The sequence below is a fragment of the Saccopteryx bilineata genome, chromosome 8, assembly GCF_036850765.1.
Source record: "Saccopteryx bilineata isolate mSacBil1 chromosome 8, mSacBil1_pri_phased_curated, whole genome shotgun sequence".
Lineage (NCBI taxonomy): Eukaryota > Metazoa > Chordata > Mammalia > Chiroptera > Emballonuridae > Saccopteryx > Saccopteryx bilineata.
Genome location: NC_089497.1, coordinates 60,086,475 through 60,114,257, shown reverse-complemented (window position 1 = coordinate 60,114,257; position 27,783 = coordinate 60,086,475). Strand labels below are relative to the sequence as shown.

The 27,783-nt window shown below is 39.4% G+C and overlaps 1 protein-coding gene across 2 annotated transcripts in view; it reads right to left on the bottom strand.

Annotated features, from left to right (window-relative positions):
* ATP13A4 (ATPase 13A4) overlaps positions 1 to 27,783 on the bottom strand; it is a 141,237-nt gene that overhangs the window by 97,781 nt on the left and 15,673 nt on the right. For both annotated transcript variants that reach the window (XM_066241702.1, XM_066241703.1), the window contains one exon: positions 306 to 479. In XM_066241702.1, the coding sequence (XP_066097799.1) occupies positions 306 to 479 (174 nt within the window). The remainder of the gene's footprint in view (positions 1 to 305; positions 480 to 27,783) is intronic.

Below are 27,783 nucleotides of genomic sequence, written 5' to 3'. Positions count from 1 at the left end.
GTCGGTGTGAATTCTGTAGCCTAAGGCCTGACTTAACTACATACTTCCTACTACCTATTATTTTAAATTATTAACATGGTTATTGTCTAACATTTACATAACTCACATGTTTAAAAGGACTACCCAGTGAAATCCCAGAATACACAGATTAGTGAATTCTTGGTAAATATGTAAAGGCAAGGCTGTGATGGAACCTGAAGCTGGAGACTCCTCTTGCCACCTGCTTTGAGCACATCTCTTCACAGCCATCCCATAATAACACAATGTCCAAAAAAAACCAGGCACAAAACCAAGTACACACTTACTGTTGTCCTGAGCAACACAACATCTGCTTCTTGCAAGGAACACGGGATGCAGTTTGCCCACACGTGCCAAGCGGGTCTCCAGTAAAACACCAAAGGGAGGATCCCAAATGAGAAGATGGATCCAGCAAGGCAGAGGGTTTTCCGGCAGCCATGGGTCTGGTAGCCAAATATCTCCTGGGGCAGAACCAAAATGACCCCAAATATTGGTTAAGCATAATAAACAACAAATAAACAAAATGAAATTTTGGTGATGAAACTGAGAGCCGAGTGAAGGAGTTGAGCAGGATGAGGGGAGGACAGGCTGAGGGATTGAGAAACTGGAGAAGATTCCCTGAGAAAGTAAGACATGATCCCAGGCCTTCAAGAATTCGCAGTCTAACTGGGAAATTCAGTTTCTACCATTTGGGCACTTGGCTACCCTGTGGCAAGCACTATGCTAGGTGCTATGTTGTCTTGTTTGAGTCTCGCATTCATCCCCTGAATGGGATATCACCCTCATTTCCTAAATGATGACACTGAGTTCCAAAAGGCTGAATGGAATGACTTGTTCAAGGTCAGGTAGCTGAGGAGTTTGCCTGCCAATGTTCAGAGTCAGGTCTATCAGACTCCAGGTCTTCAGTATGATTCAGACATGACCATGCGACATGTGACAAGAGCACTAGGTGAACCCTGCAACCAGTGATTCCCTTGGCTGGGACCAACAGCCTCGTAGGCAAGAAGGACTAAAGCCAGGCCTGGACTTTGGAGTTGAGATTTGATGAAAGTGTTTGACCATAAGAGGATGAACTCCCAGTTGCCTTTGGGAGTTCAGGGTAGAGCTATTCACTCACACCCTCCTCTAGCTCTTATCCTGCTCTAATAAATTTATAATTTGCACTAACTTCTTCCTTTTCAAGTAAATCCCAGGACAGAATAGAAAACAACCTCTTAGTTTATGGCCCCAATTTAAAGTTAGATCTCACAAAGCCATAAGTATACCTTATACTGGTTAGAATGGCTCAAATTGAGAAGTAGAGAGTCTTGGTTAAAAGCACATTTTCTGTACCAAGATACTTTGGATTCAAAGTCTATCTAGCTGTGCCACTCACTGGGTGAGACCTTGAGGAAGCTATTTAACCTCTATATTCCTCAGGTTTGTCATTCATAAAATGGGATTGGTGATAGTACCCACCTCACAAGATTGATATAGAGCTTAAATTAGTTAATAAGTGTGGATGCTATGTAAGCCTTTGCTGCTGCTGCTGTTGCTGCTTCTACTACTAATTACCATTTCCCCAAATGCAGACCTGGAATTCCACCACCTTGTTTGTTGCCATTTAGATCTAAGCATTCCTAGTGTCAATAGCTCTGCTCTTATTAGAATTGCCTGTTAGGATAACATGGAGTCAGACACGCAACTTTAAACCCACCAGCTTCTCTACCTCCTTTGATAAAGATTGCATTATCAGAAAAGGTCCTGTGATCGTCGGCTGAAAGCTGCTTTCCTGTGTAATTATTAGGCTCTTCCCTCTCACTAGGAGCACATACAGGTGCTGAACTTCTTTTGTGGGTATTGTCTACATTTGGTATGCCTTTAACAAAATGTTCACATGAACTCAGAAATACCAAGCTCTTGACTGAGCTTGCAAAATAGAATGTCTATCCCGACACAAAAACTCTCCTGTCCCAAGCTCAAGCGTTGCTCTTCAGATGTCAAGCCTGGAACGGCTGTTCCTTCGTTGGTCTTACATTGAGCAAGATCCCAATTCTAAATTCCATATCTGTCCTGAGTCCATCCTGCCCTCTTTTCCCATGTGATTTTTTTTTAAGTTCTGACACTTTAAAATAGATCAGCTTCTACCATCCAACTGAGCAATCTAATCATCTCTTTAAAATATTCTATTTAAAAGCTCCTTCAATTGCCACTGAGCCTCGTCTAATCTGCCTGAGTTATGCCAGTTCCTCCAGCACAAACCTCCCTGTGCCTGTGCATTCTTTCACAGGCCATGCACTGATAATGAACGCTTCCTGTTCATTATCAAAATCAAGTAAGCAGGAATTATGATCCTCGTTTTCCAGCTAAGAGAAACTAAAGCTTCAAGTTATTATATGTAGCAATTATTATTAGCAACTACTTAGTAACGATAATAGCAGCTAACATTAACTGAGCACTTAAAAGCACTCCACTGAGTACTTTACACATTTAGTTAAAATAAGATTAAATGTTTCCCAAGGCGGAAAAGCTCACCCATAACTCAAGCCTGAGCTTCCAGGCCAGACCTTTGGAGTACCCCGGAGGTAATGTGAGTGGCCATTTTACTCTCAGGCTCTTTTTCATTCTGTCTTGAATTTCAGTTCAATTCAACAAATGTATTTTAAGTGTCCCTCAAATAGCAGGCATGTATTAGACACAGAGATGAATGAGACCAATCTCTAGCCTCAAGAAGCTCATTAGTTTAATGGGAAGGGAGACACATTAATAGATAAGATTAGATAAGGTTAGAGCAATAAAAGGATTATATAGAGGGGTGACTAAAAAATTGTCATCTAAATGAGGTCCTATTAATAACATCAGAACAACAGGGGTAGAAAAGAGGTGTCCCAGCCAAGCCGGGTGAATACTCCCCTAGTTATACCAGAGAATTACTCTAAAAACTTGCCTGTGCTCAGTCTATGAGCCCTGTAACACCAAATAGCAACTCAGGACCAAACTTTCACTAGAAAAGCTGAAAGAATGTGGATCAGAAGTGTTCAATACTGTTTGTTGAAGTAAATTGAATTATAGTAACTTAAAGTGAGTTGCATTGCAGGCACCATTAATAAATACTAAGTTTAAAATTGCAAAAATTAGCATGGTGCTGTTTATTACCACCCTGTAACAATTTCCATCTCATAATATAAAGTGCCTTCTATGTCCCTGACCCCTGAGTAGGCTTGAGGAAACTATTCCAGCTACTTCACATTCCACCCACCCCTAATTACAAAAAGAAATCAATTACCTAAGAATAGAATATTGAAAAACTGTCAAAACAAATATAACATCTATGGCACGTTGTCTCTTTCTTTTTTTTAATTTATTTTTTATTTTTATTTTTTGTATTTTTTTGAAGTGAGAAGTGGGGAGACAGAGAGACATGCATGCACACCAACCGGGTTTCACTCAGGAAGCCTACTAGGGGACGATGCTCTGCCCATCTGGGGCATTGCTCCATTGCAACCGGAGCCATTCTAGTGCCTGAGGTGAGGCCATGGAGCCATCCTCAGTGCCTGGGCCAACTTGCTCCAATGGAACCTTGGCTGCAGGAAGGGAAGAGAGAAGGAAGAGGGGGAAGGGTGGAGAAACAAATGGTCATTTCTCCTGTGTGCCCCGACCGGTAATCAAACCCAGGACTTCCATATGTCAGGCCAACGCTCTATTACTCTGCCAACCAGCCAGGGCCCATTGTCTCTTTCTTTATGCCCCTCCAAACCACAGAGTCTTCTCCTCCCTTTGTTCCTGGATGTCTAGATCTTTTGTACCCCAAAAGCCTTCAACTAAGGTTTTTGTTGTACAAGCCTTCTTTGCTGCAGAGGCCCTATAATCAAGAAGTCAAACTGTGCTCCCTAAAACAATGGTTTGAACTTTGTTACCAAATAGTTACCAAAGCCAACCTAATCCTTAAAGAATCTATAGACGCTCTCTCCAAAATAATGCACTGAGATGCATACACGTAAACTTCTCCATAGAGAGTCAAGAGGGACCTAGATTCCAGAGAAGGCCCTGCCCTGGAGGGTTCCTGAGGTTGAACCAAGGCTAAGTTAGACTCTGTACTTAACTTAGGGCCTGACACTAAGTAAGTGGGTAGTGGATGTAGAAATGTAGAGGGTGAGAGGTGATTATAAGAGTAGGGTAGTGGCTGATTCCAAGAAGCTTCATAGGGTGATGGCATCATTTGAGGCTTACCAAGTCCTGAGAGTGTCTCCCAGCCTTCTCATCCCATGATCTGCCAGCACGGATAACTCAATTCCAGGCCTCAGAGATGGAGTGATGAGAGAGTGATGGTGTGTATATGACTGTCCACCAGCCAGGTAAATGTATGGGTAGATATTAAGAGTTTGTTTTTGCCACAGTCGTGACTGTCCTGCCGTGGAGCCATGAGCAAGCACAGTACTTAAAATGGGCTCTGGCATCTTCTCTGACTACCTCTCACCCAGAATGGCATGCCTCCTTTAAATATATTAATTTATTCTGTCAAATTACAATCAAATCCTGTTGGTCTGGGAGCCATCTATTCTCTTTAAGACAATTTTGGGCCTGACCTGTGGTGGCGCAGTGGATAAAGTGTCGACCTGGAACATTGAGGTCCCCGGTTCAAAACCCTGCACTTGTCTGGTCTAAGGCACATGTGGGAGTTGAAGCTTCCTGCTCCTCCTCCCTGTCTCTCTCTCTCTCCTCTCTAAAATAAATAAATAAATAAGTAAAAATAAAATAAAATTTTAAAAATTTAAGAAAGACAATTTTGCACTTCTCTACTAGCTTCATTAAATATTTGAAAATTTAAATAATTCATTTTTTAAAGTTTACCTCCCTAAATATAACCTCTTTTCCTTTATTTTGGATGTAAAGAAATAGTTTAACTATAATTTTCATGCCCTACAACAAATACTATATGCTAAAGGAATGCAGTTCACGGCACTGTTTGTCCCAACCCCAAGCTCTGTTCAAATTTCTGCCTCAGTAGTTTCTTGCTTTACACACCTTCCTGCTGAAGGATGATTTTATAAGTGTCCTGTAAGTCAACTTGACTTTTAGATCCAGGTGAGAAATCTTTAACCTGAGTGATGTAATCCAGAAATCTTAAATTGACCTGCATTTAAGACCTGCACAGATTTCTTGACAACCTGTTAAGTATTTCTTAAAACTTTAAATTGGCCCTTCCATTATTTTCATATAAAAACTGGTTTCTACCTTTATCTTAAAATAAATCATAAATTATGACAACACTGCACCCATATTCTTGCGCTGTAAGAACCATGTGGAGAACACCGAAAGACATGAACGAAACCACCAGGGAGCTGACCCAACACTGTCCAGTGAGAGGAGGTGCGGGGTGCGTTCACACAGAGGGATCGTAAACAGCACGCAAACAAATGAACCCCAGCAGCATTCAGTCTGGGTGAGTCTTAGTAATATAATAAATAGTAAGTGAAACAAGTCAGTGAGACGGGTTACATCAACATGATAACCTTTTCATAAGATTAAAAACAACTAATATTTAAAATATAGTTTAGGGTACACTTAGATAAAAGGAAACTCTACAGAAAGGAAAGCAAGGGAATAATGAACACATGAGGCAGGACAATGGTGACCTGCCCAGGGGCAAGGCAGGAAAGGAGGGGCTACCTTGTCAGCTGCAGGTTGTTGTCAAGGTCCTCGCTTTTTTTTACTACTATAAAGACCTAATTAACTAACTAAATGAATGCAATACAGTATGGGTAAATAACATCAATGAGTCACAAACCAAGGATATGGATAATCTAGTTGTGAGCACTGATGTCTAAGGGGAAAAAAAGGAAGAAATCTTTTAGGGAAAGAATTAGAGCAAGTAAGAGATGCTGCCCTTTGCATGAGCAAGTGTTCTCTCTTTTCCTAAGGCCTCTGCCATCCTTTTTATCCTTCCAACACTGAAGCTATGTGTCAGATTCCATTTCTCAGCTCCTACCAAGCCTGCTCCTTGGAGTTACTGCCTCACCCTAGAGGTCAGTGGTTTGTTTTGTATCCAAGGGTGATTTTGCCCTCCAGGGGACATTTGGCAATGACTGAGACATTTTTGGTCACTCTCACCTGGGTTAGAGGTGCCACTGACATCTGATGGGTAAAGACCAATAATACTGCTAAGTATCCTACAATGCAAAGGACAACTGGCCAAAATGGTGCCATGGTTGATAAGCTTACTGTAGGCATTGGAGTTCCCTCACCATCTAAGTATGTCTCTAGGTCTGGGTGCTGAGGATATTCTCCTCAGTGCCCAGAGAAGAACTAGTACATCTTAATATGGAAATCTATAGTAAAAAAGGATTCACACTTAATTTCAAATGGTCACTAAGGTTGGCAGTGGTCACAGCAACTCATGTTGCAGCTGAGGGAAACTGAGGTGTCAAGAAAGAAAAAAAATGGCCCACATTAGCTTCCCCTGCCTCCTTCCCCTACCTAAGCCACTCTGTCTCTCTCTGCCCCAGGTGTAAAGACTTGGCATCCTTGAACTCATGGGGCCGTTTCCTGCCTCAGGGTCTTCCCATGGCTGGATACTTCTCATCCTTTTAAGTCTCTTTTAAATGTTTCCTTCTCAGAGAGGTTTCAGCCAATCTCCTATATTTTAATTATAAGTCTCTGATCTTATACATGCTTTACAAATACTCTTTTAGCATTTGCACAACTGCAATTAGTATTTTTGGCTTGCTTTTCTAACTGTTCCTCTTTTCTGTTTCCCACAATAAGACTTTTTTTTTTAAATTAGAAGCAGGGAGGCAGTCAGACAGACTCCCGCATGCGCCTGACCGGGATCCACCCGGCATGCCCACCAGGGGGTGAGGCCCAACCCACTCTGAGACGTTGCTCCATTGCAGCCAGAGACATTTTAGCACCTGAGGCAGAGGCCATGGAGCCATCCTCAGCACCTGGACCCATTTTGCTTCAATGGAGCCTTGGCTGTGGGAGGGGGAGAGAGAGACAGAGAGAAAGGAGAGGGGGAGGGGTAGAGAAGCAGATGGGTGCTTCTCCTGTGTGTCCTGGCCAGGAATTGAATCCAGGACTTTCATACTCTGGGCCGATGGTCTACTGCTGAGCCAACCAGCCAGGGCCTGCCACAACAAGACTTTAAGTTCTGTCAGTATAGAATCCATTCAAGTTTGTTTCCTCCAGTGCTGTTTACCCAGCACCTAGTACATTACCTACATGCAGTAAGTATTTGCTGAATAAATAAATCAATAAAAGAGCGACTCTACTAGAAGAAAGAGGAAAGGAAGGGAGGGAGGGAGGAGGAAGGGAGAGAGGAAGGGAGAAAATGAAGAAAAAATTAATAAGCTTTTACTCTCCTTATTTCTAGCCCAACAAGTTTAACTGTGTCCTCTTCTTGGACACTTTAAAAATTAAATCAGTTCTTTGGGGGAAGGGAATAAGGAAATATAAGCAACCCCCAGATGCAGCTCCCTGCCTGTGCTCTTTAGGAAATGTTAACTAGTCTCATCATTTGTGTCACACTCAAGTGTATCTGTAAGGCTAGGTTTCTTAAATAACTGCTCTTTCTTCTTCTAATCAATCTCCAGAAGTTTAAGAGTTGCTGAAGTTAAGACTGAGCTTCACAAACTCATTACCTTCAACAGAGACAAACCAAGAGTCTGGACAGAAAGGCCATTGTGTCCTTTCTGTGCTAATTTCCTAGTATTATAAGTTCTTTACAAGAAAAGTTATTTTTTAAAAATAAATATTCTCCAGAGATGACTATTTAACAGCTATGTCCCATTTTTCATTAACAATGTTGACATCTATTGAACGGTGGCAAGGCTGAGCCTTGCTGGGATCCTTAGGAGTCAAGTGTCCTGGCCACCATTCCCTGTCCCATGGCAGGCTGTTAGAATGTCACTTAACTCAGTTTAATTCCTGGCTTTGGGATTTCACTTCTCTCTCATCCCTAACTTTAGAATACCGCCTCTCTGGCCACTTCATCCCAGTTCTCTTGCCATAGTATTACCTCACACAGTTGCCATGGGAAACAGTGAAATGACACCTGTGTCAGGTGTCTGGCCCCAGAGCCAAGGAAATCATCATAAAAATCTCAGGTGCTGCATCCCTGACACAAAGTCTTCAGGGTGTCTTTGCTTCAGTTCAATCTAAATTACCTACTGTATCTAAGGCCACAGGTAACGTTGGTCTGCTGGGGATTAAGTTCTCATCCTCAAGGGTCTGACAGGAAAGATGATGAATTGAAAAATAAGTATAATTCAGAGTAGAAAATATTGTGTCCTATGTTTTCTGAGTTAAAATTTTATTAGGTTCAAATGATGAAGAGATACTACTGAGGGGATAAGGAAAACTTCTCAGGAGAATTGTCACCTGAGGTGAACTTGGAAAGAATTGTTAGAATTTCAATAGCTGCAAGAGGAGGGTAGGTGAAGAGGACACTCCAAATGGAGGAACTAGCCTTGAGCAAAGGGGCAAAATCTGAAAACATGGTGTGTGATGAGGACAAAATGTGAGTTTAAGGTATTACAGGTCAGTGTACCATTGGGTTACAATGAACGCAGTCACATGTGGCAAATAATGCACCTTCAGGTGGCACTTTGGGACTCTAGAACATGTACTCTACTCCTCTACTCCAGCTAGCCATTTAGAAACTGCACCTCCATGTCTTCCCTTCTACAACCAGCAGGTGGACTTCTCGTGGCTTCCCCCTAAAGCTGGCACCCTCAGGGGGACTCAGGGGCAGAGGGGCTGAAGCCTCTGACCATTCTGATGGGGCAGCAGTTGGTTATGGAAGCCCGATGAACAGTTTTGGGATATTGGCGTGCTTTGACTAACAAGGGTTCCCTTTCTCAACCCAGGAGGTTGGCAGCCTTGACAGAGGAAATTCCTTGTCACATGGGTTGGCTGGCTGCAAAGCAACCTGTCTTATCCACCCCTCCATGGCAGGCAGGATAACACCCTACCCTGTGGATAATTGTCCACTTGGCTGAAGCTCATGGAAACACACAGTTTGTGTGAGTAATAACTTCCTATTAGGTACCATTCACTTGAAATATATACTTTTCTATATTGTGCTTTAATCCTCATAATCTTATAAGGAAGGTAATATCAGCCCTGGGTGAGAAATAAGGAAGGTGAGGTTCAAGGAAGTTACAGAATGTACCCAGAGTCGCCCAGCTGTCTGGTAACAGAGCCAGGTTCTTCCCCCTTAGCTCTTTCTGCCCAGGAAGGCTGCTTCTCATGAAGACACCTCCTGTTCAGCTCTCTGATACCGTCATCTGGCAGGTGTCATGGGAGACAGTGTTTGAACTTTTGCTGATCGCTTACTTTTGAACTAATGAAATTTGCTGCCCAAACAAGTTCTTAGGTTCCCCTTAAACAGGTTCTCACGAGCTTCAAACTGCAGAGTGAGAGGATTGGGCAGGACGGACTCCGCCCAGCAACTGGACGGTGGTTTCCACAGGCAACATTTTAATCTTCTGATCTGGTATCTTGGGCAAGAGGTATTTTCTAGTTTCTCATGTGATGCTGGAATTAGAACTATTCTGCCGGTGACGTCTGAGAAGTGTTAGACAGTCAGCGCACCGGCAGGTCAGTGCCATACTGACTGGGAGCTTACTCTCTGCAATGACTTACTCCCAGAATAAAGAACTACTACACGGCAGAGCAAGAGAAAAGGCCACGCTTACAGAAGAAACACTTGAATTCAAGACTTGATTGTGCCACTTATTAATTTTATCATCTGAAAGTTACTATCCCACTTAAAATAAGAATACTAATGCCTACCTCACAAAACTGTTATGACAGTGAAATGGGATGACAGTGGTACAAGTGTTATTCAAATATAAGCTGTTATTATGACAGCAATCACACTAAAGGCTGACCGATAAACCTTCACTGACAACCTGGCACGTCTGACCCCTCCTTCTTCAGATCAGCTTTCCTGACCACACAGTAGCTACCCTGTCACTCTAATACATCATGCTATTTTAAATCTCTACAAGCTATTATCTCTATTTGATAATTTCCTTATTTGCTTTTTTAGAACTGTTACTAGAATGTAAGTTTCACGGGAGCAAAGTTTAGGTTTCTCTTGTTTATTGCTGCAATACTACAAAACAGGACAGTTCCTGGCGCATAGTAGGCTCACACATATTTTTTGAACAAACAAATGTCTCAGATTACATTATAGAGATTCTAATCTAAGGAAGTGGATCGGAATATTGTTAGACTGGTAAAAAGAGAAACCAAAATTGACTATCATAGACTGTTAGTATCTGAACATCCAGGCAAACATCACTTCACAGAGAAGACAACTGGGATCTGAAGAGAATTCTAGAATAATAACACCTGGAGAGGAAGCACAAGAAAAGCAGTGATCTCCTTCCAATGTCACACTTCCAGTCTTTGGTCAATGGAGAATTTATCATGGCAACAAATTATATCCCCAAGTGTTATTTGTATTTATTCCCTTACCATAGGATTTGTCGCTTAACCTAGGATTTCAGAAAATGAAAGAGGAAGGGGATGCTGTCATAAACTCTGAGGGAAGGAAGAATCAGAGGTGATCTGGTCCTGCATTTCTTTCACAACATGAAACTCCCACACCTCCAATGAAGCAACTCTAGGTCCCGGAGAAGCCTGTTCATTCTCAGACAGCCCCATTAATAATTACACCGTGTGCCAGACACCGGGCTGAACTCCCTCCCATCCACCACTCACACGCCCACATGCAGATACTTCCTTTTCAACCGGAACAACCCCATTTTTATCTGTTAAAGCAACATAAAATCAATATAAATATATTGATATTCCGTTACATTATGTCTAAACAAAGGCCTGTGTAAATAAGAATGCTTTTGAAAATCACTATCTTCTCAATTTCTCTTGTTGAGAAGGCCTGAAATCTTCTTCATACAATGGAAGTTGATGTAGAGCATGCTATAGAACAATGGTTACCACTCTTTTTCAGACTAAAGAGCCCTTTCTTAACACTACCGGTGAAAGATAAATTGTTAAAACCACTTTGGAAAACAGTTTTGCATTATATAGTAAGGCTAAAGGAATGCACACTGTGTGAGAGAGCAATTTTGCTTTTGTCTTCTCTATAGAAATGTGTGCACAGCGCACCAAGAGTCAAAAAGAAAAATTCAAAGCTGGAAACAATCTAAAAGCCCATCAACAATGAAATTAACTTTATAAAAAGTATTGTCCTACATTAATATATTCTGACATAATGAAAATTTTAAAACTTTCAATTTCATGCAATAATATGGATACATCTCAAAATATAAGCAGAAGAAATAAAACATGGAAGAATATAATCAATGTGATTATAATCATATAATCTTCAAAAATGTTGTTATTGGGTGCAAATAAATTTAGAAAAAATACTTTTTTTAAAGGCAAAAAATAATAAATACAGAAGTCAGGTGAGAAGTGACCTCTGGGTTGGGAGAGGGCACCCAGGTGGGCTGTGGTGAGGGAAAGCCCGGGAGAAGTGCTGGAACGCTGGCAGTGTTCTAGCTTCCACACAGGCGATGGTCATATGGGTTCTGATTTATTTTTATATTGTTTGTATATTTTATTTTTTGTATATTTTATTGTTTGTATATTATATTGTTTTTATATTTTTTGCACATTTGCATGACATTTCAAAACAAATGTCACATATCATCAAATGATATACTACTACTTCTACTTATGGGAATTATATCAATGCTTATTGGGTATCTGAGTCCTTGGACCCATAGTAATAACCTTAAGACTTTCCTAAAGCCATGGCCCACAGGTTTGCAAACACTGGTACAGGGGTTAAAAAGCATTAGCTTGGAGAAAGGGAACCTTGGGTTCTAGTATGACCTCTGGTCTTATTGAACAATCCCTTTCCTCCTTCTGGGCCTCAGATTTTCTTTCAGCAACAGAGAGGTTGAATTATATAATCATGAGTCCCTCAAAATTTTCACACCCAGCCCTGACTGGTTGGCTCAGTGGTAGAGTGTCGGCCTGGCAAGTATGACTCCTGGGTTTGATTCCCAGCCAGGGCACATAGGAGAAGCACCCATCTGCTTCTCCACCCCTCCCTCTCTCCTTCCTCTCTGTCTCTCTCTTCCCCTCCCGCAGCCAAGGCTCCATTGGAGCAAGGTTGGCCAGGGCGCTGAGGATGGCTCTATGGCCTCTGCCTCAGGCGCTAGAATGGCTCTGGATGCAACAGAGCAATGCTCCAGATGTGCAGAGCATCGCCCCCTGCTGAGCATGCCAGGTGGATCCTGGTTGGGCACATGCAAGAGTCTGTCTGATTGCCTCCCATTTCCAGCTTCAGAAAAATACAAAAAAAAATTCACACCCATAGTTCTTGTAACAGAAACACATCCTGGATATCAACTATGTGACACCCTACAGTCCTCTTGTGGGTACATATCTGAGGTCATAAACCCCTTCCATGGAGATGCCTGCTTCCACTTCAAAGGTCATGGCCTTCACTCAAGCTTCAATATTCTTTTAAAGAAAAATAAAGAGTAGTTTCTATTGCATCATTTGTGCAAATTAGTGCCAACACTGTGTGCAGACTACTTGCTGGAGATCTATTAGACCTCTCCCTATGCAAGACCGAGAATGCCACAGGCAAGAAGTCCCGTGCTTGACCCTGAGAATAGGCACTAGCATGCCATATTTACCTACTGAGCATTAGAGTCCCCCAGTATAACAGGACTACTTGATTCATTTTCATAACTGGTTTTCAGATTTGAGCATGGCCTTGCGAAAGGCTTCTCATGTTCTGTAAGAGGACACTATCAAGCCATCATGCATGATTCTTGTTTTCACTGAAAGAAGTCCCCTAGTCAGCTAGAGAATTTCAAGCAAATGATTAGTGTGGCAGATGGTGAAATTAAAATAGGTGATAGGGAAATGGTGACTTATTAAGAATGGAAAATTGTTTGGAAGAATAGTGGGCCATGAGAAAGACCAGAACTCTCACTTTTTCAAATATCTGAGATGCCACATTAAATTCAACTGATATGCGATAATTCAAGACATTAAATGCTAGACCAGATAGTTGTGACTAGTTTGTATGGGTTACTGTTACAGAAGTGGCACATGCATGTTTTAAAGATCAAAAATTAAAATACAAATAATAACTTTATATTCCAAAAACCCAAACATCAGCACAATTACTAACTTGCTGTATATATGTTTTTTCTGTTATGAAATGAAACCATACAATAAATGCTATTATATAATCTGCTTTTCCATTCAATGGTTTCCATTTCTCTAGATCAATGAGTTTTTATCTTGACTAATACCCAAACCATATTCAGATTTCACCAATGGATCCACTAATATCCACAACTGGGGTTTTTTTTTTCAAACTAGTCTGGCACTATTCAATTTTTAAACTATAATAGTTAATGAATATTAATCTATTAAGATGGATAGTTACATTTGATGCACTTTTATATATGTATAATATATAATATCAATGTGTACAATACATTTTACAGTAAGAGTATCATTCACACTCTTATATGATTATTATTGTAGATTTGCTAGTTATTTTTTTTATTGATTTTTTAATTGATTTTTAGAGAGAGGGGAGAGAGAGAGAAGGGGGAGGAGCAGGAAGCATCAACTCCCATATGTGCCTTGACCAGGCAAGCCCAGGGTTTCGAACCGGCAACCTCAGTGTTCCAGGTCGACGCTTTATCCCACTGCGCCACCACAGGTCAGGCGATTTGCTAGTTATTTTAATGTAGCTCTTCCCCTATTTCATGAGAATAACTTATTAAAGGATCATTCTGTAAGAGCTCATATGCTAATAGCTATACCACCAACTGATTTCAGCTACCACACAACTTAATTTAATCACTGCTTTTATTTTCATGTTTTTTAAAAAAATAGTAACATACCACAAGGAAATGTTTTTTAAAAATATAAAGTTTTTTCTTTATATTATTTCCCCATATATCTATATATCAAATTATTACATTGTACACCTTAAACTTATATAATGTCAATTATATCTCAATAAAGCTGAAAAAAGTAAAGCCTGTCAGCATAAAAATCCTTAATTTTTGTTTTATTTTGCATTCTAATAAAAATTTTATGAAATTTTATGTAAACTTAAGTTTGACTCTAGACCAAATAAAGGATTTTCTTAGCACCGTGCTCCCAACTTATATACTATATATATGATGACACCCATATTCTGTCAATATTTGCATAGTGCAGATCAGGTAAAAAAAAAAATGAGGTTGTTTAAATCTGGAGGGCATCAATAGTTTGATATCCTTATAAGGACCCCTGTAATGAATCTGTAAAACCCAGTGCCATCCATGGAGCCGCAGCCAGGTAGCCTGCCTTATCCTATATGAACGGCGAAACAATACCTTTCTTTTCTCTTATTTCTTTCTGTCTAATTAGTCATTATCTGGCAAAGTTGCACTTAAAATGAGTATGTTTTATAACTATTCGCTACGCATAGAAATACTCTATCTAACTCATCAGTATGCCTTCACTCAAGCAGTTCTTTTGTTTTTGCTTTTATGTTTGTTTTGCAAATGCTGCCCAACCTCATCATTTTTTTCTCCCAGAAAAAAAAAAAAATCCCAACAATTTTAAAAAGCACTATTCAATTAAAACTTTCTCTGTGAAGGCTCCTCAATCAGAATTACTCTCAAGTTTAAAACCAAACTCATTTATCCATACCCTCTACTCTGAATCACCATCACTACACATTCAATTATATGACTCAAAAATCTAAGAATTCTTTTTAATATTCTCCCCCTCCTCTAATTATTTCAAGGTTCATTGATTATGTTTCCCTGATATTACTCAAATTGGTCTCCTAAGCTACATTCCTGATAATATTGCCTATTAGTTCAACCTGTATTCTCTCTAAAATAGCTGCAAGAGCTAGTGTTTCCAGTCCCACCTTTGTCTACACTGTTGTCCACACTGCTACAAAGTTACCTTTACAAAACAGTATCCAATTTCAATTCCTTATAGTGACCACTGTTCTGGTTTTTCCAGAATTGGTGGATTTCTTAGGATGTGGGCTGTCAGGGCTAATGCCCAAAAAGTCCAGGCAAATTAGAATGTTTCTTCACCTACTTAAAACCTTTAAATCCTTTTAGAATGTCCAGACAAGCCCTTATTCATCTCACACTATCTCTTCAGCCTGGACTTTGTTTTGCCCTTCCCACTCTGCCGCACACATACATGCACCCTGCACACCAGCTTTGTCAAGCTACATTCAGTTCTCTGAACGGAATGTGCTTTGTTCCTTTACATCTCAGTACCTTTGTACATTGTGTCTCCCTGCCTTAGAACTTAGAATATCCTTTGCCTTATCTGGGCTTTGGCAAACCTCTATTCATCCATCTTGATTCGTTTACGTTGGCACTTTTAACTGAAGTCATCCAGAAACTGGCAGTGTTCTCGGAGCACCTTGCATAGATTACTGTCATAGCTGAATGTCTCCACTGGATATGGAGCTCTCAGACTGGACTCTTCCCTGTCTCCCTAATACCTGACACAGGGACTCACATGTAATAAGTGCTCAATAAATGAGAAAAGAGGAAGGAAGGGAGAGAAGGTGGGAGAAAGCACATTTTCTTAAATCAGTTTGTCTTCTCTGTAGAATTTATATGTATTTGAGTTAGTTGAGTGAAATGTTTGCTTCCTGAAAATACTGTTAGTTCCTTGAGGGCAAGAACCCAGATTTATCTATCGCCCCAGCAGCCACACTCCACAGAATTATTACATTTGTTAAGTCAATATGGCCTGGCTATTGTCAAAGACAGAGAAGACGGGTAACCTGAAGGTCTTTTGGGGGGTCGTGCAATGATATGTAAGTGTGGTCCAGAGTGATAATTGAGTGCTACTCCTTTCTGAGTGTGACTGAGATGCATTTACCTTTACAACAACAACAACAATAATTCTGTTAGGGGAAACCTCTTTATTTCTAAATAAATAAAAGTGTAGAGAACTGGAACTTTCTATCTAAATTAGGCAATGGAAATTATTGAAACAGCTCTACCTTCAACTGGGTTCTCTGCCTATTGAGAGGAAATGATTCCTTGTTCAATGATTATAGGCCTTATTTGTAAGCCATAACTAAATATATATGCCAGTACGCCTAAATGTGAGACTACCAACCACATGTATCAGAATCACATAAGCATTTTATTTATTTGTGTGTGTGTGTGTGTGTTTCTGAAGTTAGAAGCAAGGAGGCAGAGAAATAGACTCCCATATGTCCAACCAGAATCCATCCGGCATGCCACCATTAGGCATAAATTAGGCAATAATTTCCATTGCCTAATTTAGCATCACCCAAGAAGTGATGCTCTGCCCATCTGGGGTGTTGCTCTATTGCAAACAGAGCCATTCTAGTGCCTGAGGCAGAGGCCATGGAGCCATCCTTGCACCCAGGCCAACTTTGCTCCAATGGAGCCTTGGCTGCGGGAGAGGAAGAGAGAGACAGAGAGAAAGTAGAGGGGGAAGGGTGGAGAAGCAGATGGGCCCTTCTCCTGTGTGCCCTGACCAGGAATCGAACCTGGGATTTTCATATGCCGGGCCGATGCTCTACCACTGAGCTAGCCAGCCAGGGCTCACATAAGCATTTTAAAATGCAGATTCCTGGGTTACCATCTCAAATTGTTGAATGTGGGGCCACAGGACTAGCTCGATACCAGCTCAGTATTCCAGCTGATTTCTATGCACACTGGTGTGAGGGAACTGCTGTTCTACATAGTGAAAAAGACTCCGCCTTTGCCCAAGTAACATCTCTTCTGTTAAATGAGTATTATAATAATAACTACCTCATAGTGTTGACAATTGAATAATAAATTGTCTATGTTGTGCTTATACAATACCTGACCTATGACAAGTTTTCAGTATATATTTACCAATTCTGCTTCCAGACTTTGATTTCCTGGGTAATAAGAACATATCTTTTTGATTCTTGAAGTGACCCTGACATTTTAGGATCTAATATAAAAGTTTAAAGATAATAAGCCCCTAACAAATTGAATTACACCAAACTTTGATCTTGAATAAAGTTGGAGGAGAAACTAAATACAGGATGTCATTTTTACTTAAATTAGCCAAGATCTTTGACAGGTGCTGGAAGCTAATGGAAGAGAGTTACAAAAGCATTCTTGTACAATGTTGGTAGAACCCTTCCATACAGAACAAACTTTCTGGAAAGCAATTCAGCAAATTTTCTGAGTCTTAAAAGTGTTTATAACTTTCACTGTAGTAATACAAATATTTTTTCTAGGAATCTCTCTTAAGAAAATAATATGAAATGAAGAGGTGAAATTCTATAGTTATTTTTATTTACAAGAGTAAAACATGCACAGGCACTGGGAAAAATTTAACTAGCTTAAAAAGAATAATTAGGTAAATATGACATTCCACAAAATGAAATATCATTCAGTCATCAAACCAAAGTTTACAATAAAATCTTAATGACATAGGGAAGTACTTATAATGTGTTAAGTGAATAAAAGTATTTTTAGTTTAAGCACAATAATATAAAAGAAAACTTATAGGAAAAAAAAAGCTAGCAGAAAATACACCAAATGTTAGCAATGATAAAACCATGGGTGACATTTATTTATTTCCTGATACATTTTTATGCTTTTAAAAGTTTATAAAATAGAATATATTTTTTAAAAGAGTCAAAAACTAATACTATTTTTAAAGTAAATGGGCCTTTCCCTTCTAAAAAAAATTGAGTAAACTTTCTTTTCCCATTTTTCCCAATAAGTTCAACTAAAATCCTCAGATATTATACAGAAAAAAAGCATAAGAAGACTCTGAATGATGAAGAGAAGGTAGATTGGCTAGGGATCTGGGAAACCAAGAAACTAATGACAGATTAGTGAGTTCCCAGATTTTAGTTTTTTATTTGTTTGTTTATTTGTTCTGGTTTTGGCTTCGCCTATGGCTTGAAGCAAAATTAACTGGCAACCTGAAAACAGGAACAGACAAAACACACACACACAAAAGCCTAATCTGTCTAGCTATATGACCAGGAAAGGGTCCAAAGTTCACACACACACAAAAAAGGTGTGGCATCTCCCCATCTATACAAGCAAAGGCCTAGTACGGAGTAGAGATTGTTCTCCTCACCATGTTCTAAAGAGCACCTCAACTTACTGCAAGAATGATGTCAGAGAACTCTAGGAAGGGATCTGGAACTTTCAGCTCCACCAAGTAGCAACAAGCACCCTTCCCCCTGAGGTGTCAGCGGAAACCGTGTGGAGCCTGACCTGCACTGTCAATCAGCATCAACAAAGCTCCCCTCACCCTCCATGCTGAGTGTTGTCAGAAGAAGTCTAAGGGAGAGTCAAGACTTACTACTACCACCTAGCACAGTAATAAGACCCTATGCCAAGGCATCAGTGGAGACCACGTGGGAAATAATGAGGCGCTCCAATCCTCTAAGCCAGAGAGGTGTGATTGAGGTATAGCAGAAAGCTAGAACTCCCTACCTTAATCAGAAATAATGAAGAGCCTCCCCCTCTTCAAGGGTCAGTGGAGGTTGAATGGTCAACCTGGACTTTCAACACCAACTAACAGTAAGAGGTGGTGCCCTAGTTTATTCTACTGAAACATTGTCAACAGAAGCCAACAGAGACATCAGTTTTAAATAAAATACAGTCTTATAATAATACCTAATTACATAATATCCAAAATGTCCAATTTTTAACTTTTAAATGGTCTCACCAGCACAAGGAGATCATAAACTGAAAGAAAGAAAAAAAAAGCACAATCAATAAATGCCAACACCAAGATAAGAGAGATAAAAGAATTATCTGCTAAGGATTTTAAAGCAGCCATCATAAAAATGCTCCAACAGACAATTACAATCATATTTAAAACAAATAAAAATATAGAATACTTCAACAGAGAAACAGAAGCTATAAAGTAGAATCAAATGGAAAATTTAAAACTGAATAATCAATATTCTTGTATTAAAAACTCAATTTATGGGCTGAATAGTAAGATGAGGGACAAGAAAAAATTCAGTAAAATGAAAACTAGAACAATAAAAATTACAGAGAAAAAAGAGTAAAAAAAAATATTGAACAGAACCTGTGAAACTGTAAGAAAAGATCATATCATTGGGATCCTGGAAGGAGAAGAGGAAAGGGCGTGACTGAAAAAGTACTCCATAGCTGAAATTTTCAAATTTTGGCAAAAGACACACTCCTGCAAATTCAAGAATTTGAGCCAACTGTAAACAGAATAAACCTAAAGAAATCCACAGAAATAAATATAATAATCAAATTTATAAAAACTAAAAGCAAAGAAAAAAATCTTGAAAGCCAAAAAATAGTTATACCCACTTATATATAGAGGGAAGAACAACTGGAGTGATTGCAGATTTTTCATCAGAAAACATAAAAGTCAGAAGGAAGTAGCACAACTCATTTCAGGAGTCAAAGGATATGTGAATATAGAATCTATGTCCAATAAAAATAACCTTCAAGAATAAAAGAGAAATCAAGATGTTCTCAGATTAAAATATATATATATTTAAATTTTTTGTATGAACAGAACATGTTGCCAACACACCAGCCCTAAATGAATGACAAAGAAATTATTTTCTAAAGAAAATAAACAAGTCTTACCAGCCAGTGGAACAATAGATAGAGCGTCAGCCTGAGATGCTAAGGACCCAGGTTTGAAACCTCGAGGTCACTGGCTTGATCATGGGATTATAGACATGACCCCATGGTCACTGGCTTGAAGCCCAAGGTCATTGGCTTGAGCCCAAGGTTGCTGGCTTGAGTAAGGAGGTCAATGGCTCGGCTGGAGCACCCAGTCAAGGCACACATGAGAAAGCAATCAATGAGCAACTAAGGTGCTGCAATAAAGAATTAATGCTTCTCATCTCTTCTTTCCTGTCTGTCTCTGTCTGGCCCTCTCTCTCTCTCTCTCACTCTTGCTAAAACAAACAACCAAAGAAGACTAATACTTAGAATATCAGAAAGAGAAATAAGAAAATGATAAAAAAGAAATAAAAGTAATTGATTTTTTCTTGTGATTTCTAAATTATGTTTAATGGTTGAAGCAAATTTTATAATACTACTATTATTCTAAATGTATATGGAATATTTAAAACAACTGTAAACCAGGGTGGGTAAAGGGGTAACAAGGTTGAGATTGTCAACCTGCACTTGATCTGATACAGAGAGGACACTAGTAAAGTGTGGCAAGTTATGTATATATAGTGTAATACTTAAACAACTACTAAAAAGTCAATACAAAGTGATATGCTCACAAACAATATTCATAAATCAAATGGAATTATAAAAATTGTTTAAGCCTTTGAGTAGTGAGATTTTCATGCTCGCTGACCCCAGGGAGTGAGTTGTGTTTTTTTTTTTCAAAAAATAAAATTAATTCCAGTTACAGTTTTATTAACTTAAAATCATGTTTGTTTGTTTGATAACCAATTTATGGAAACAAGACATATATTTGCCTCTTTTTTAATGTTGCCTTACACATTTTTAAAATAACAATTTTTGTATGATTGTACTCTGGGTGGTCAGGAGGCATAAGGAAATACATGAACGTTCATACTACTCAAAGGGTTAGGCAACGCACAAGAAGATATAAAAAGGAAAACAGAGAAATAAACAAAAATGGAGAACAAAACAAAAAAAATAGAATGGCTGACATATGCTCTAACACAGTAGTAGTCAGCCTGGTCCCTACCACCAACTAGTGGGCGTTCCAGCTTTCATGGTGGGCAGTAGCGGAGCAATCAAAGTATAAATAAAAAGATAGATTTAACTCTAGTAAGTTGTTTTATAAAGATTTATTCTGCCAAACTTAGCAAAAATCCGACATAAAGTACTTGGTAAGTAATTATTATTATATGCTTTAACTTGTTGTAACTCTGCTTTATAAATTTTATAAAGTAAAGTTACTTCCCTACTTTATAAATCACCATTACTATGGAACCGGTGGGCAGTTAGAAAATTTTACTACTAACAGAGATACAAAAGTGGGCGGTAGGTATAAAAAGTTTGACTACCCCTGCTCTAACGTATCAATTACATTAAATTTAAATGGCCTAAATATATGGTCTAAATACATAAATTAAAAGACAGACTATCTAAGTGAATTAAAAAATATGACTCAACTATATGCAAGCTACAAAAACTTACTTCAGTGTAACAATATAGGTAAATTGAAATTTAAAAAAAAAATTTTCAGTTACAGTTTACATTCAATATTATTTTGTATTGGTTTTAGGTGTACAGTACATTTTAAAAAGTGTTCCCCCTGAAATTTCCAGTACCCAAATGACACTATACATAGTTGTTAAAATATTATTGGCTGTATTTCCTATTAGGCAGGTTGACATTTAAAACAGAACAAGACATATCAGGCAAACATTAGTCAAAAGAAGGCAGAGCAGCCATACAGTATCAGATAGATAGACTTCAGAACAAAGAAAATTAGCAGAAACATAGAGGGACATTATATAATGATATAAGATTCAATCCACCAAGAAAACATGGCAATTCTAAATGTGTACACATCAAACAATGGAGCTGAAAAATATATAAAACAAAAGTAATAAAACTGGGAGAGAAAAATAGACAAGTCCACAATTACAGTTGAAGACTTGAACATGCCTCTCTCAACAATTCTTTGAACAGCTAGACAGAAAATTAAAAATATATATTAAAAAACTCAAAAAGTTCATCTACTAATAAGTTCAAATTGATATTTATAGAACACTCTGCCCAACAATAGCCAAACAAACAGTCTTTTCAAGTGTTCAAAGAACATATCTCAGGATAGACCATATCCTGGGCCACAAAATGAACCTCACCAAATTTAAAAGAATTAAAGTCATAGATACTGTCCTCCAACTACAATGAAATAAAACTGGAAATTATTAACAAAAAATATCCAAACCCTTGGAAACTAAGCAATATGGTTCTAAATCATTAATGGGTCCAAAAAGAAGACTTGAAGAAATACTTTAAAATACCTTGAACCGAGCCCTGGCCGGTTGGCCCAGCGGTAGAGCGTCGGCCTAGCGTGCGGAGGACCCGGGTTCGATTCCCGGCCAGGGCACACAGGAGAAGCGCCCATTTGCTTCTCCACCCCTCGGCCGCGCTTTCCTCTCTGTCTCTCTCTTCCCCTCCAGCAGCCAAGGCTCCATTGGAGCAAAGATGGCCCGGGCGCTGGGGATGGCTCTGTGGCCTCTGCCCCAGGCGCTAGAGTGGCTCTGGTCGCAACATGGCGACGCCCAGGATGGGCAGAGCATCGCCTCCTGGTGGGCAGAGCTTCGCCCCTGGTGGGCGTGCCGGGTGGATCCCGGTTGGGCGCATGCGGGAGTCTGTCTGACTGTCTCTCCCTGTTTCCACCTTCAGAAAAATGAAAAAAAAAAAAAAATACCTTGAACCGAATGAAAATGAAAGCACAATATATAAAGAATTTGGGGCCACAGCTGAAGCAGTGCTGGAAGAGAAATTTTTATTACAAAGAGGAATTCCCAATATAGGAATCTAAATTCTCACCTCAAGAATTTAGAATAAAAAAGAACAAAAAGGCTCAAAGCAAACAGAACAAATGAAATATTAAAGATAAAAATAGAAATACATAAAATTGTAAGAAAAATAGAGAGCTCATTCTTTGAAAAGATTGATAAAATTGACAAACCCCTGGCAAGACTGAGAGAAGAAAAAAAAGAGATAATATACAAACTATTACTTTGTATCAGGAATAAAGGTATCAAAAAAGAGAGAAAATACTGTGACTAACTCTACACACATAAATTTGACAACTTAGATTAAATGGATCAAATTCCGGAAAGACATAACCTACCACAACTCACTCCAAATGAATTAAATAATTTGCATAACCCTATAACAATTAGGAAACTCAAATTTATACTTTTTAAATTCTTTTAAAAAAAATTCTGTGGTAATTGAATGATCAATTCTTCACATTCACCTCCCCAAATAGAAGAAGATAGATCATTTCCCAATTCATTTTATGAAGCTAGTGTTCCCTTGATAACAAACTACACAGAGAATATAAAAAGAGAAAAAAGGAAGCAAGGCAAGAGGTGAGAAGGAAGGGAACTGTAGACCAGTATCCCTCAGGAATATAAAAGCAAAAGTCCTCAATAAAATATCAGCAAATAAAATTTAACAATGTGTCAAAAGAATTATGCACCCTTATCAAGCAGGATTTATTCTAGGGATACGAGGCTACTTCACATTCAAAAATCAATGACATCCACCAGACTAAAGAAGAAAAATATGACATCATCATATAAATTGATGCAGAAACAGTATTTTCTGTGAACAGAACTTCACACCCCTTCATAATAAAACTCTCAGAGAAATAGGAATGCTAGAGAACTGCAACTTAATACAGAGCATCTTTAAAAATCTACAGGAAGGCCCTGGCCGGTTGGCTCAGTGGTAGAGCATCGGCCTGGTGTGCAAAAGTCCAGGGTTCGATTCCCGGTCAGGGCACACAGGAGAGGCACCCATCTGCTTCTCCACCGCCCCCCTCTCCTTCCTCTCTGTCTCTCTCTTCTCCTCCTGCAGCCAAGGCTCCATTGGAACAAAGATGACCCGGGCGTTGAGGATAGCTCTGTGGCCTCTGCCTCAAGTGCTAGAATGGCTCTGGATGCAACAGAGCAACGCCCCAGAGGGGCAGAGCATTGCCCCCTGGTGGGCATGCCGGGTGGATCCCGGTCGGGTGCATGTGGGAGTCTGTCTGACTACCTCCCCGTTTCCAGCTTCAGAAAAATGAAAAAAAATAAAAATAAAAAAAAATAAAATAAAAATAAATCTACAGGAAACATCATATTTAATAATGAGAGACTAAATTTTCCTTTAAGATCGGGAACAAGACAAGAATGTCCATTCTCACTGCTCTTATTCAAAATAGCATTGGAGTTGTAGCAAGACAAGAAAATAAAAGGAAACAACACACAGAAAAAAAACTGTACTTCATATGATATGATTTCTATATTAAAAAATTCCAAAAATCTACAAAGAAAACAACCCTTTTAAAACTAATGAGTTCATCATGGTCACAAAATAAAAGATAAACATACAAAGATTAATTGTATTTCTATATACTAGTAATAAACATGTGGATACCAAATTAAAACTACAAGATATTTACAATCACTTAAAAGATAAAATACATGGGTATAAATCTAACAAAACATGTACAGGACTTCTATGTTGAAAACTACTAAATGCTGATGAAAGAAATCAAAAATGCTGAAGAAAGATCTAAATAAATGAAGAGACATGCCATGTTCATGGTTTAGAAAACTCAACATAGTAAAGATTTAATTCTCCCCAAATTGATATATAGATTTAATGTAATTTCTATCAAAATTTCAGTAAAATTTTTTGTAGATCTATGTAAAATTATCTTAAAATTTATAAGGAAAAGTAAATGAACTGTAATAGCCGAAACAACTTTAAAAATTAAGATAAAGTAAGAACAACCAGTCTATCTGATTTCAAGACATTATATAATTTTATTTTAAGTGAGAGGAGGGAAGATAGCGAGACACTTCTGCATGTGCCCTGACTGGTATCCACCTTGCAATCTTCACCTAGGGCTGATCCTCTAATCAACCGAGCTATTTTTAGTGCCTGAAGCTGACATGCTGGGACCAACCAAGCTATCTTTAGCACCCAGGGCCAATGCTCCAACCAATAGAGCCACTGGCTGCAGGAAAAGAAGAGGGAGAGAAGGGGATGATGGATGTGGAGAGAAGCAGATGGTCACTTCTCTTGTGTACCCTGACCAGGATGTCCATAAGCCAGGCCAAGGCTCTATCCACTGAGTCAACTGAGCAGGGCCTAACATTATATAATTACAGAGACTTTAAGCAGGACTGAATAGTATTGCCTGTACAGGTGGTGGCACAGTGGATAGAGCATTCGCCTGGGATGCTGAGGACCCAAGCTCAAAACCCCGAGGTTGCCAGCTTGAACACAGGCTCACCAGCTTGAGCACTGGGTTACTGGCTTGAGCATGGTATCATAGACATGACCCCATGGTCACTGACTTGAAGCCCAAGGTTGCCGGCTTGAGCAAGGGTCACTGGCTTGGCTGGTGCCTTCTGGTCAAGGTACATATGAGAAAGCAATCAATGAACAACTAAAGTGCTGCAACTTTAAGTTGATGCTTCTCATCTCTTTCCTTTCCTGTCTGTATGTCTGTCCTTGTCTGTCTCTCTGTCTGTCTCTGTTTCTTGTTAAAAAAAAATTGAGTAGCATTGGCACATAAATTTAACAGAATAGAAACCAATAAATAACTCTTCATAATTATGCCCAACTGATTTTTGACAAATGTTCAAAAATAATTCAGTGGGGAAAAATAGCAGTTTCAACAAATGGTGCTGAAGCAATTAAACATCTATAGGGGAAAAAGAAAATGAACCTCAAACTAAGTTCATACCTTTGAAATAAAAATTAATTCATGATAGATTGCACACTTACATGTAAAACATAGAACTTAAAAACATAGTAAGAAAAGAATCTTGGGAACTAGGCCTAAGCAAAGAGCTCTTAGACTTGATATCAAAATCACTGTGCATAAAAGGAAAAATTGATAAAATGGATTTTATAAGAATTTGAAACTTTTGCTTTGTGAAAGAGCCTGTTAAGAGGAGAAGAAAAGTTATCAACAGAGAGAAAATATTTGCAAACCACATACCCAACAAAGGACTAGTAGTCTAGAATATAAAAAGAACTCTCAAAACTCAGTAAAAAAAATAAAAGTCAATAGATAATTGACCATGAAGATTCAGATGGCCCACAAAAAGATGTTCAAAGTCATTACCCATTAGAGAAGTAAAAATTAAAATCACAATGAGTTATCACTATGTATCTATCAGAATGGTTAAAATAAAAAATAGTGACAACAGCAAATGCTGTTGAGTATGTGGAAAACCTGGGTTTCTCATCCATTGCTAATGTGAATGTAAAATGGTGCAGAAATTCTGAAAAACATTTTGGTAGTTTTTTTCTTTTTTTTTAAACTAAACATGTAACCACCATAAAACCCAGTAATTGCTCTCCTGAGTCTTCATTTCAGAAGAAATGAAAATTTTTGTGCACACAAAAATTTATCCACAATGTTTTCAGTAGCTGTATTCACTATAACCAGATGTCCTTCAGCCGGTGAATGGCTAAAGTTAAATAAACCATGGCATCACAGACTACTATGGAACACTACCCAGCGATAAAAAAGAAAAAAAAAAAAAAGAATGAACTATTCATACACGTGCAGCAATCTGGATCAGTTTCCAGAGAATTATGATGAATGAAATAAACATACAGTGACAGAAAATGATTTGACTTGAGGTGATGGACACACATCATAATCAACAGTCCAAATGCTATAGGAATGTTTACCTGAAACCTATGTACTCTGTTGATCAATGTCACCCCATTAAATTTAATTTTTAAATAATAATAAATAAAAACATCCAAACATAAAAAGTAATCCTGGGCCCTGGCCGGTTGGCTCAGCGGTAGAGCGTCAGCCTAGCGTGTGGAGGACCCGGGTTCGATTCCCGGCCAGGGCACACAGGAGAAGCGCCCATTTGCTTCTCCACCCTTCCACCGAGCCTTCCTCTCTGTCTCTCTCTTCCCCTCCCGCAGCCAAGGCTCCATTGGAGCAAAGATGGCCCGGGCGCTGGGAATGGCTCTGTGGCCTCTGCCTCAGGCGCTAGAATGGCTCTGGTCGCAACATGGCAACGCCCAGGATGGGCAGAGCATCGCCCCCTGGTGGGCAGAGCGTCGCTCCATGGTGGGGGTGCCGGGTGGATCCTGGTCGGGCGCATGCGGGAGTCTGTCTTTCCCTGTTTCCAGCTTCAGAAAAATGCAAAAAAATAAAAAAAATTTTTTAAAAAGTAATCCTGAAGTTTACATACTGTATAATTAAATTTCTATGATGTTCTTGAAAAATAGAGAGCAGAATTAGTGGTTGTCAGGACTTAAAGGGAGGGTACAAGTAGAAAGAAAATAGCTGTGGCTATAAAAACGCCAAATAAAGGATCCTGGTGGTGACAGAAATGTTCTCTACCTTGATGCATCGAAGTCAACTCCTTGATTGTGATGTTGTACTATGTTTTTGCAAGACAGTACCAATGGGGGAAAATGGGGAAAGGGTCCACAGAATCTCTGTGTATTTTTTTTTTTTTTTGTATTTTCTGAAGTTGGAAACGGGGAGGCAGACAGACTCCTACATGTGCCCGACCAGGATCCACCTGGCATGCCCACCAGGGGGTGATGCTCTGCCCATCTGGGGCATTGCTCTGTTGCAACCAGAGCCATTCTAGTGCCTGAGGCAGAGGCCATGGAGCCATCCTCAGCGCCCGGGGCCAACTTTGCTCCAATGGAGCCTTGGCTGCGTGAGGGGAAGAGAGAGACAGAGAGGAAGGAGAGGGGGAGGGGTAGAGAAGCAGATGGGTGCTTCTCCTGTGTGCCCTAGCCTGGAATTGAACCGGGACTCCTGCACGCCAGGCCGATGCTCAACCACTGAGCCAACCGGCCAGGGCTGTATTTTATTTCTTACAACTGTATGCACATTTATGATTATCTTTACCAAAATTTTTTTTAGCCTGACCAGGCGGTGGTGCAGTGGATAGAGCATTAGACTGGGATGCGGAGGACCCAGGTTTGAGACCCCGAGGTCACCAGCTTGAGCGTGGACTCATCTGGTTTGAGCAAAAAGCTCACTAGCTTG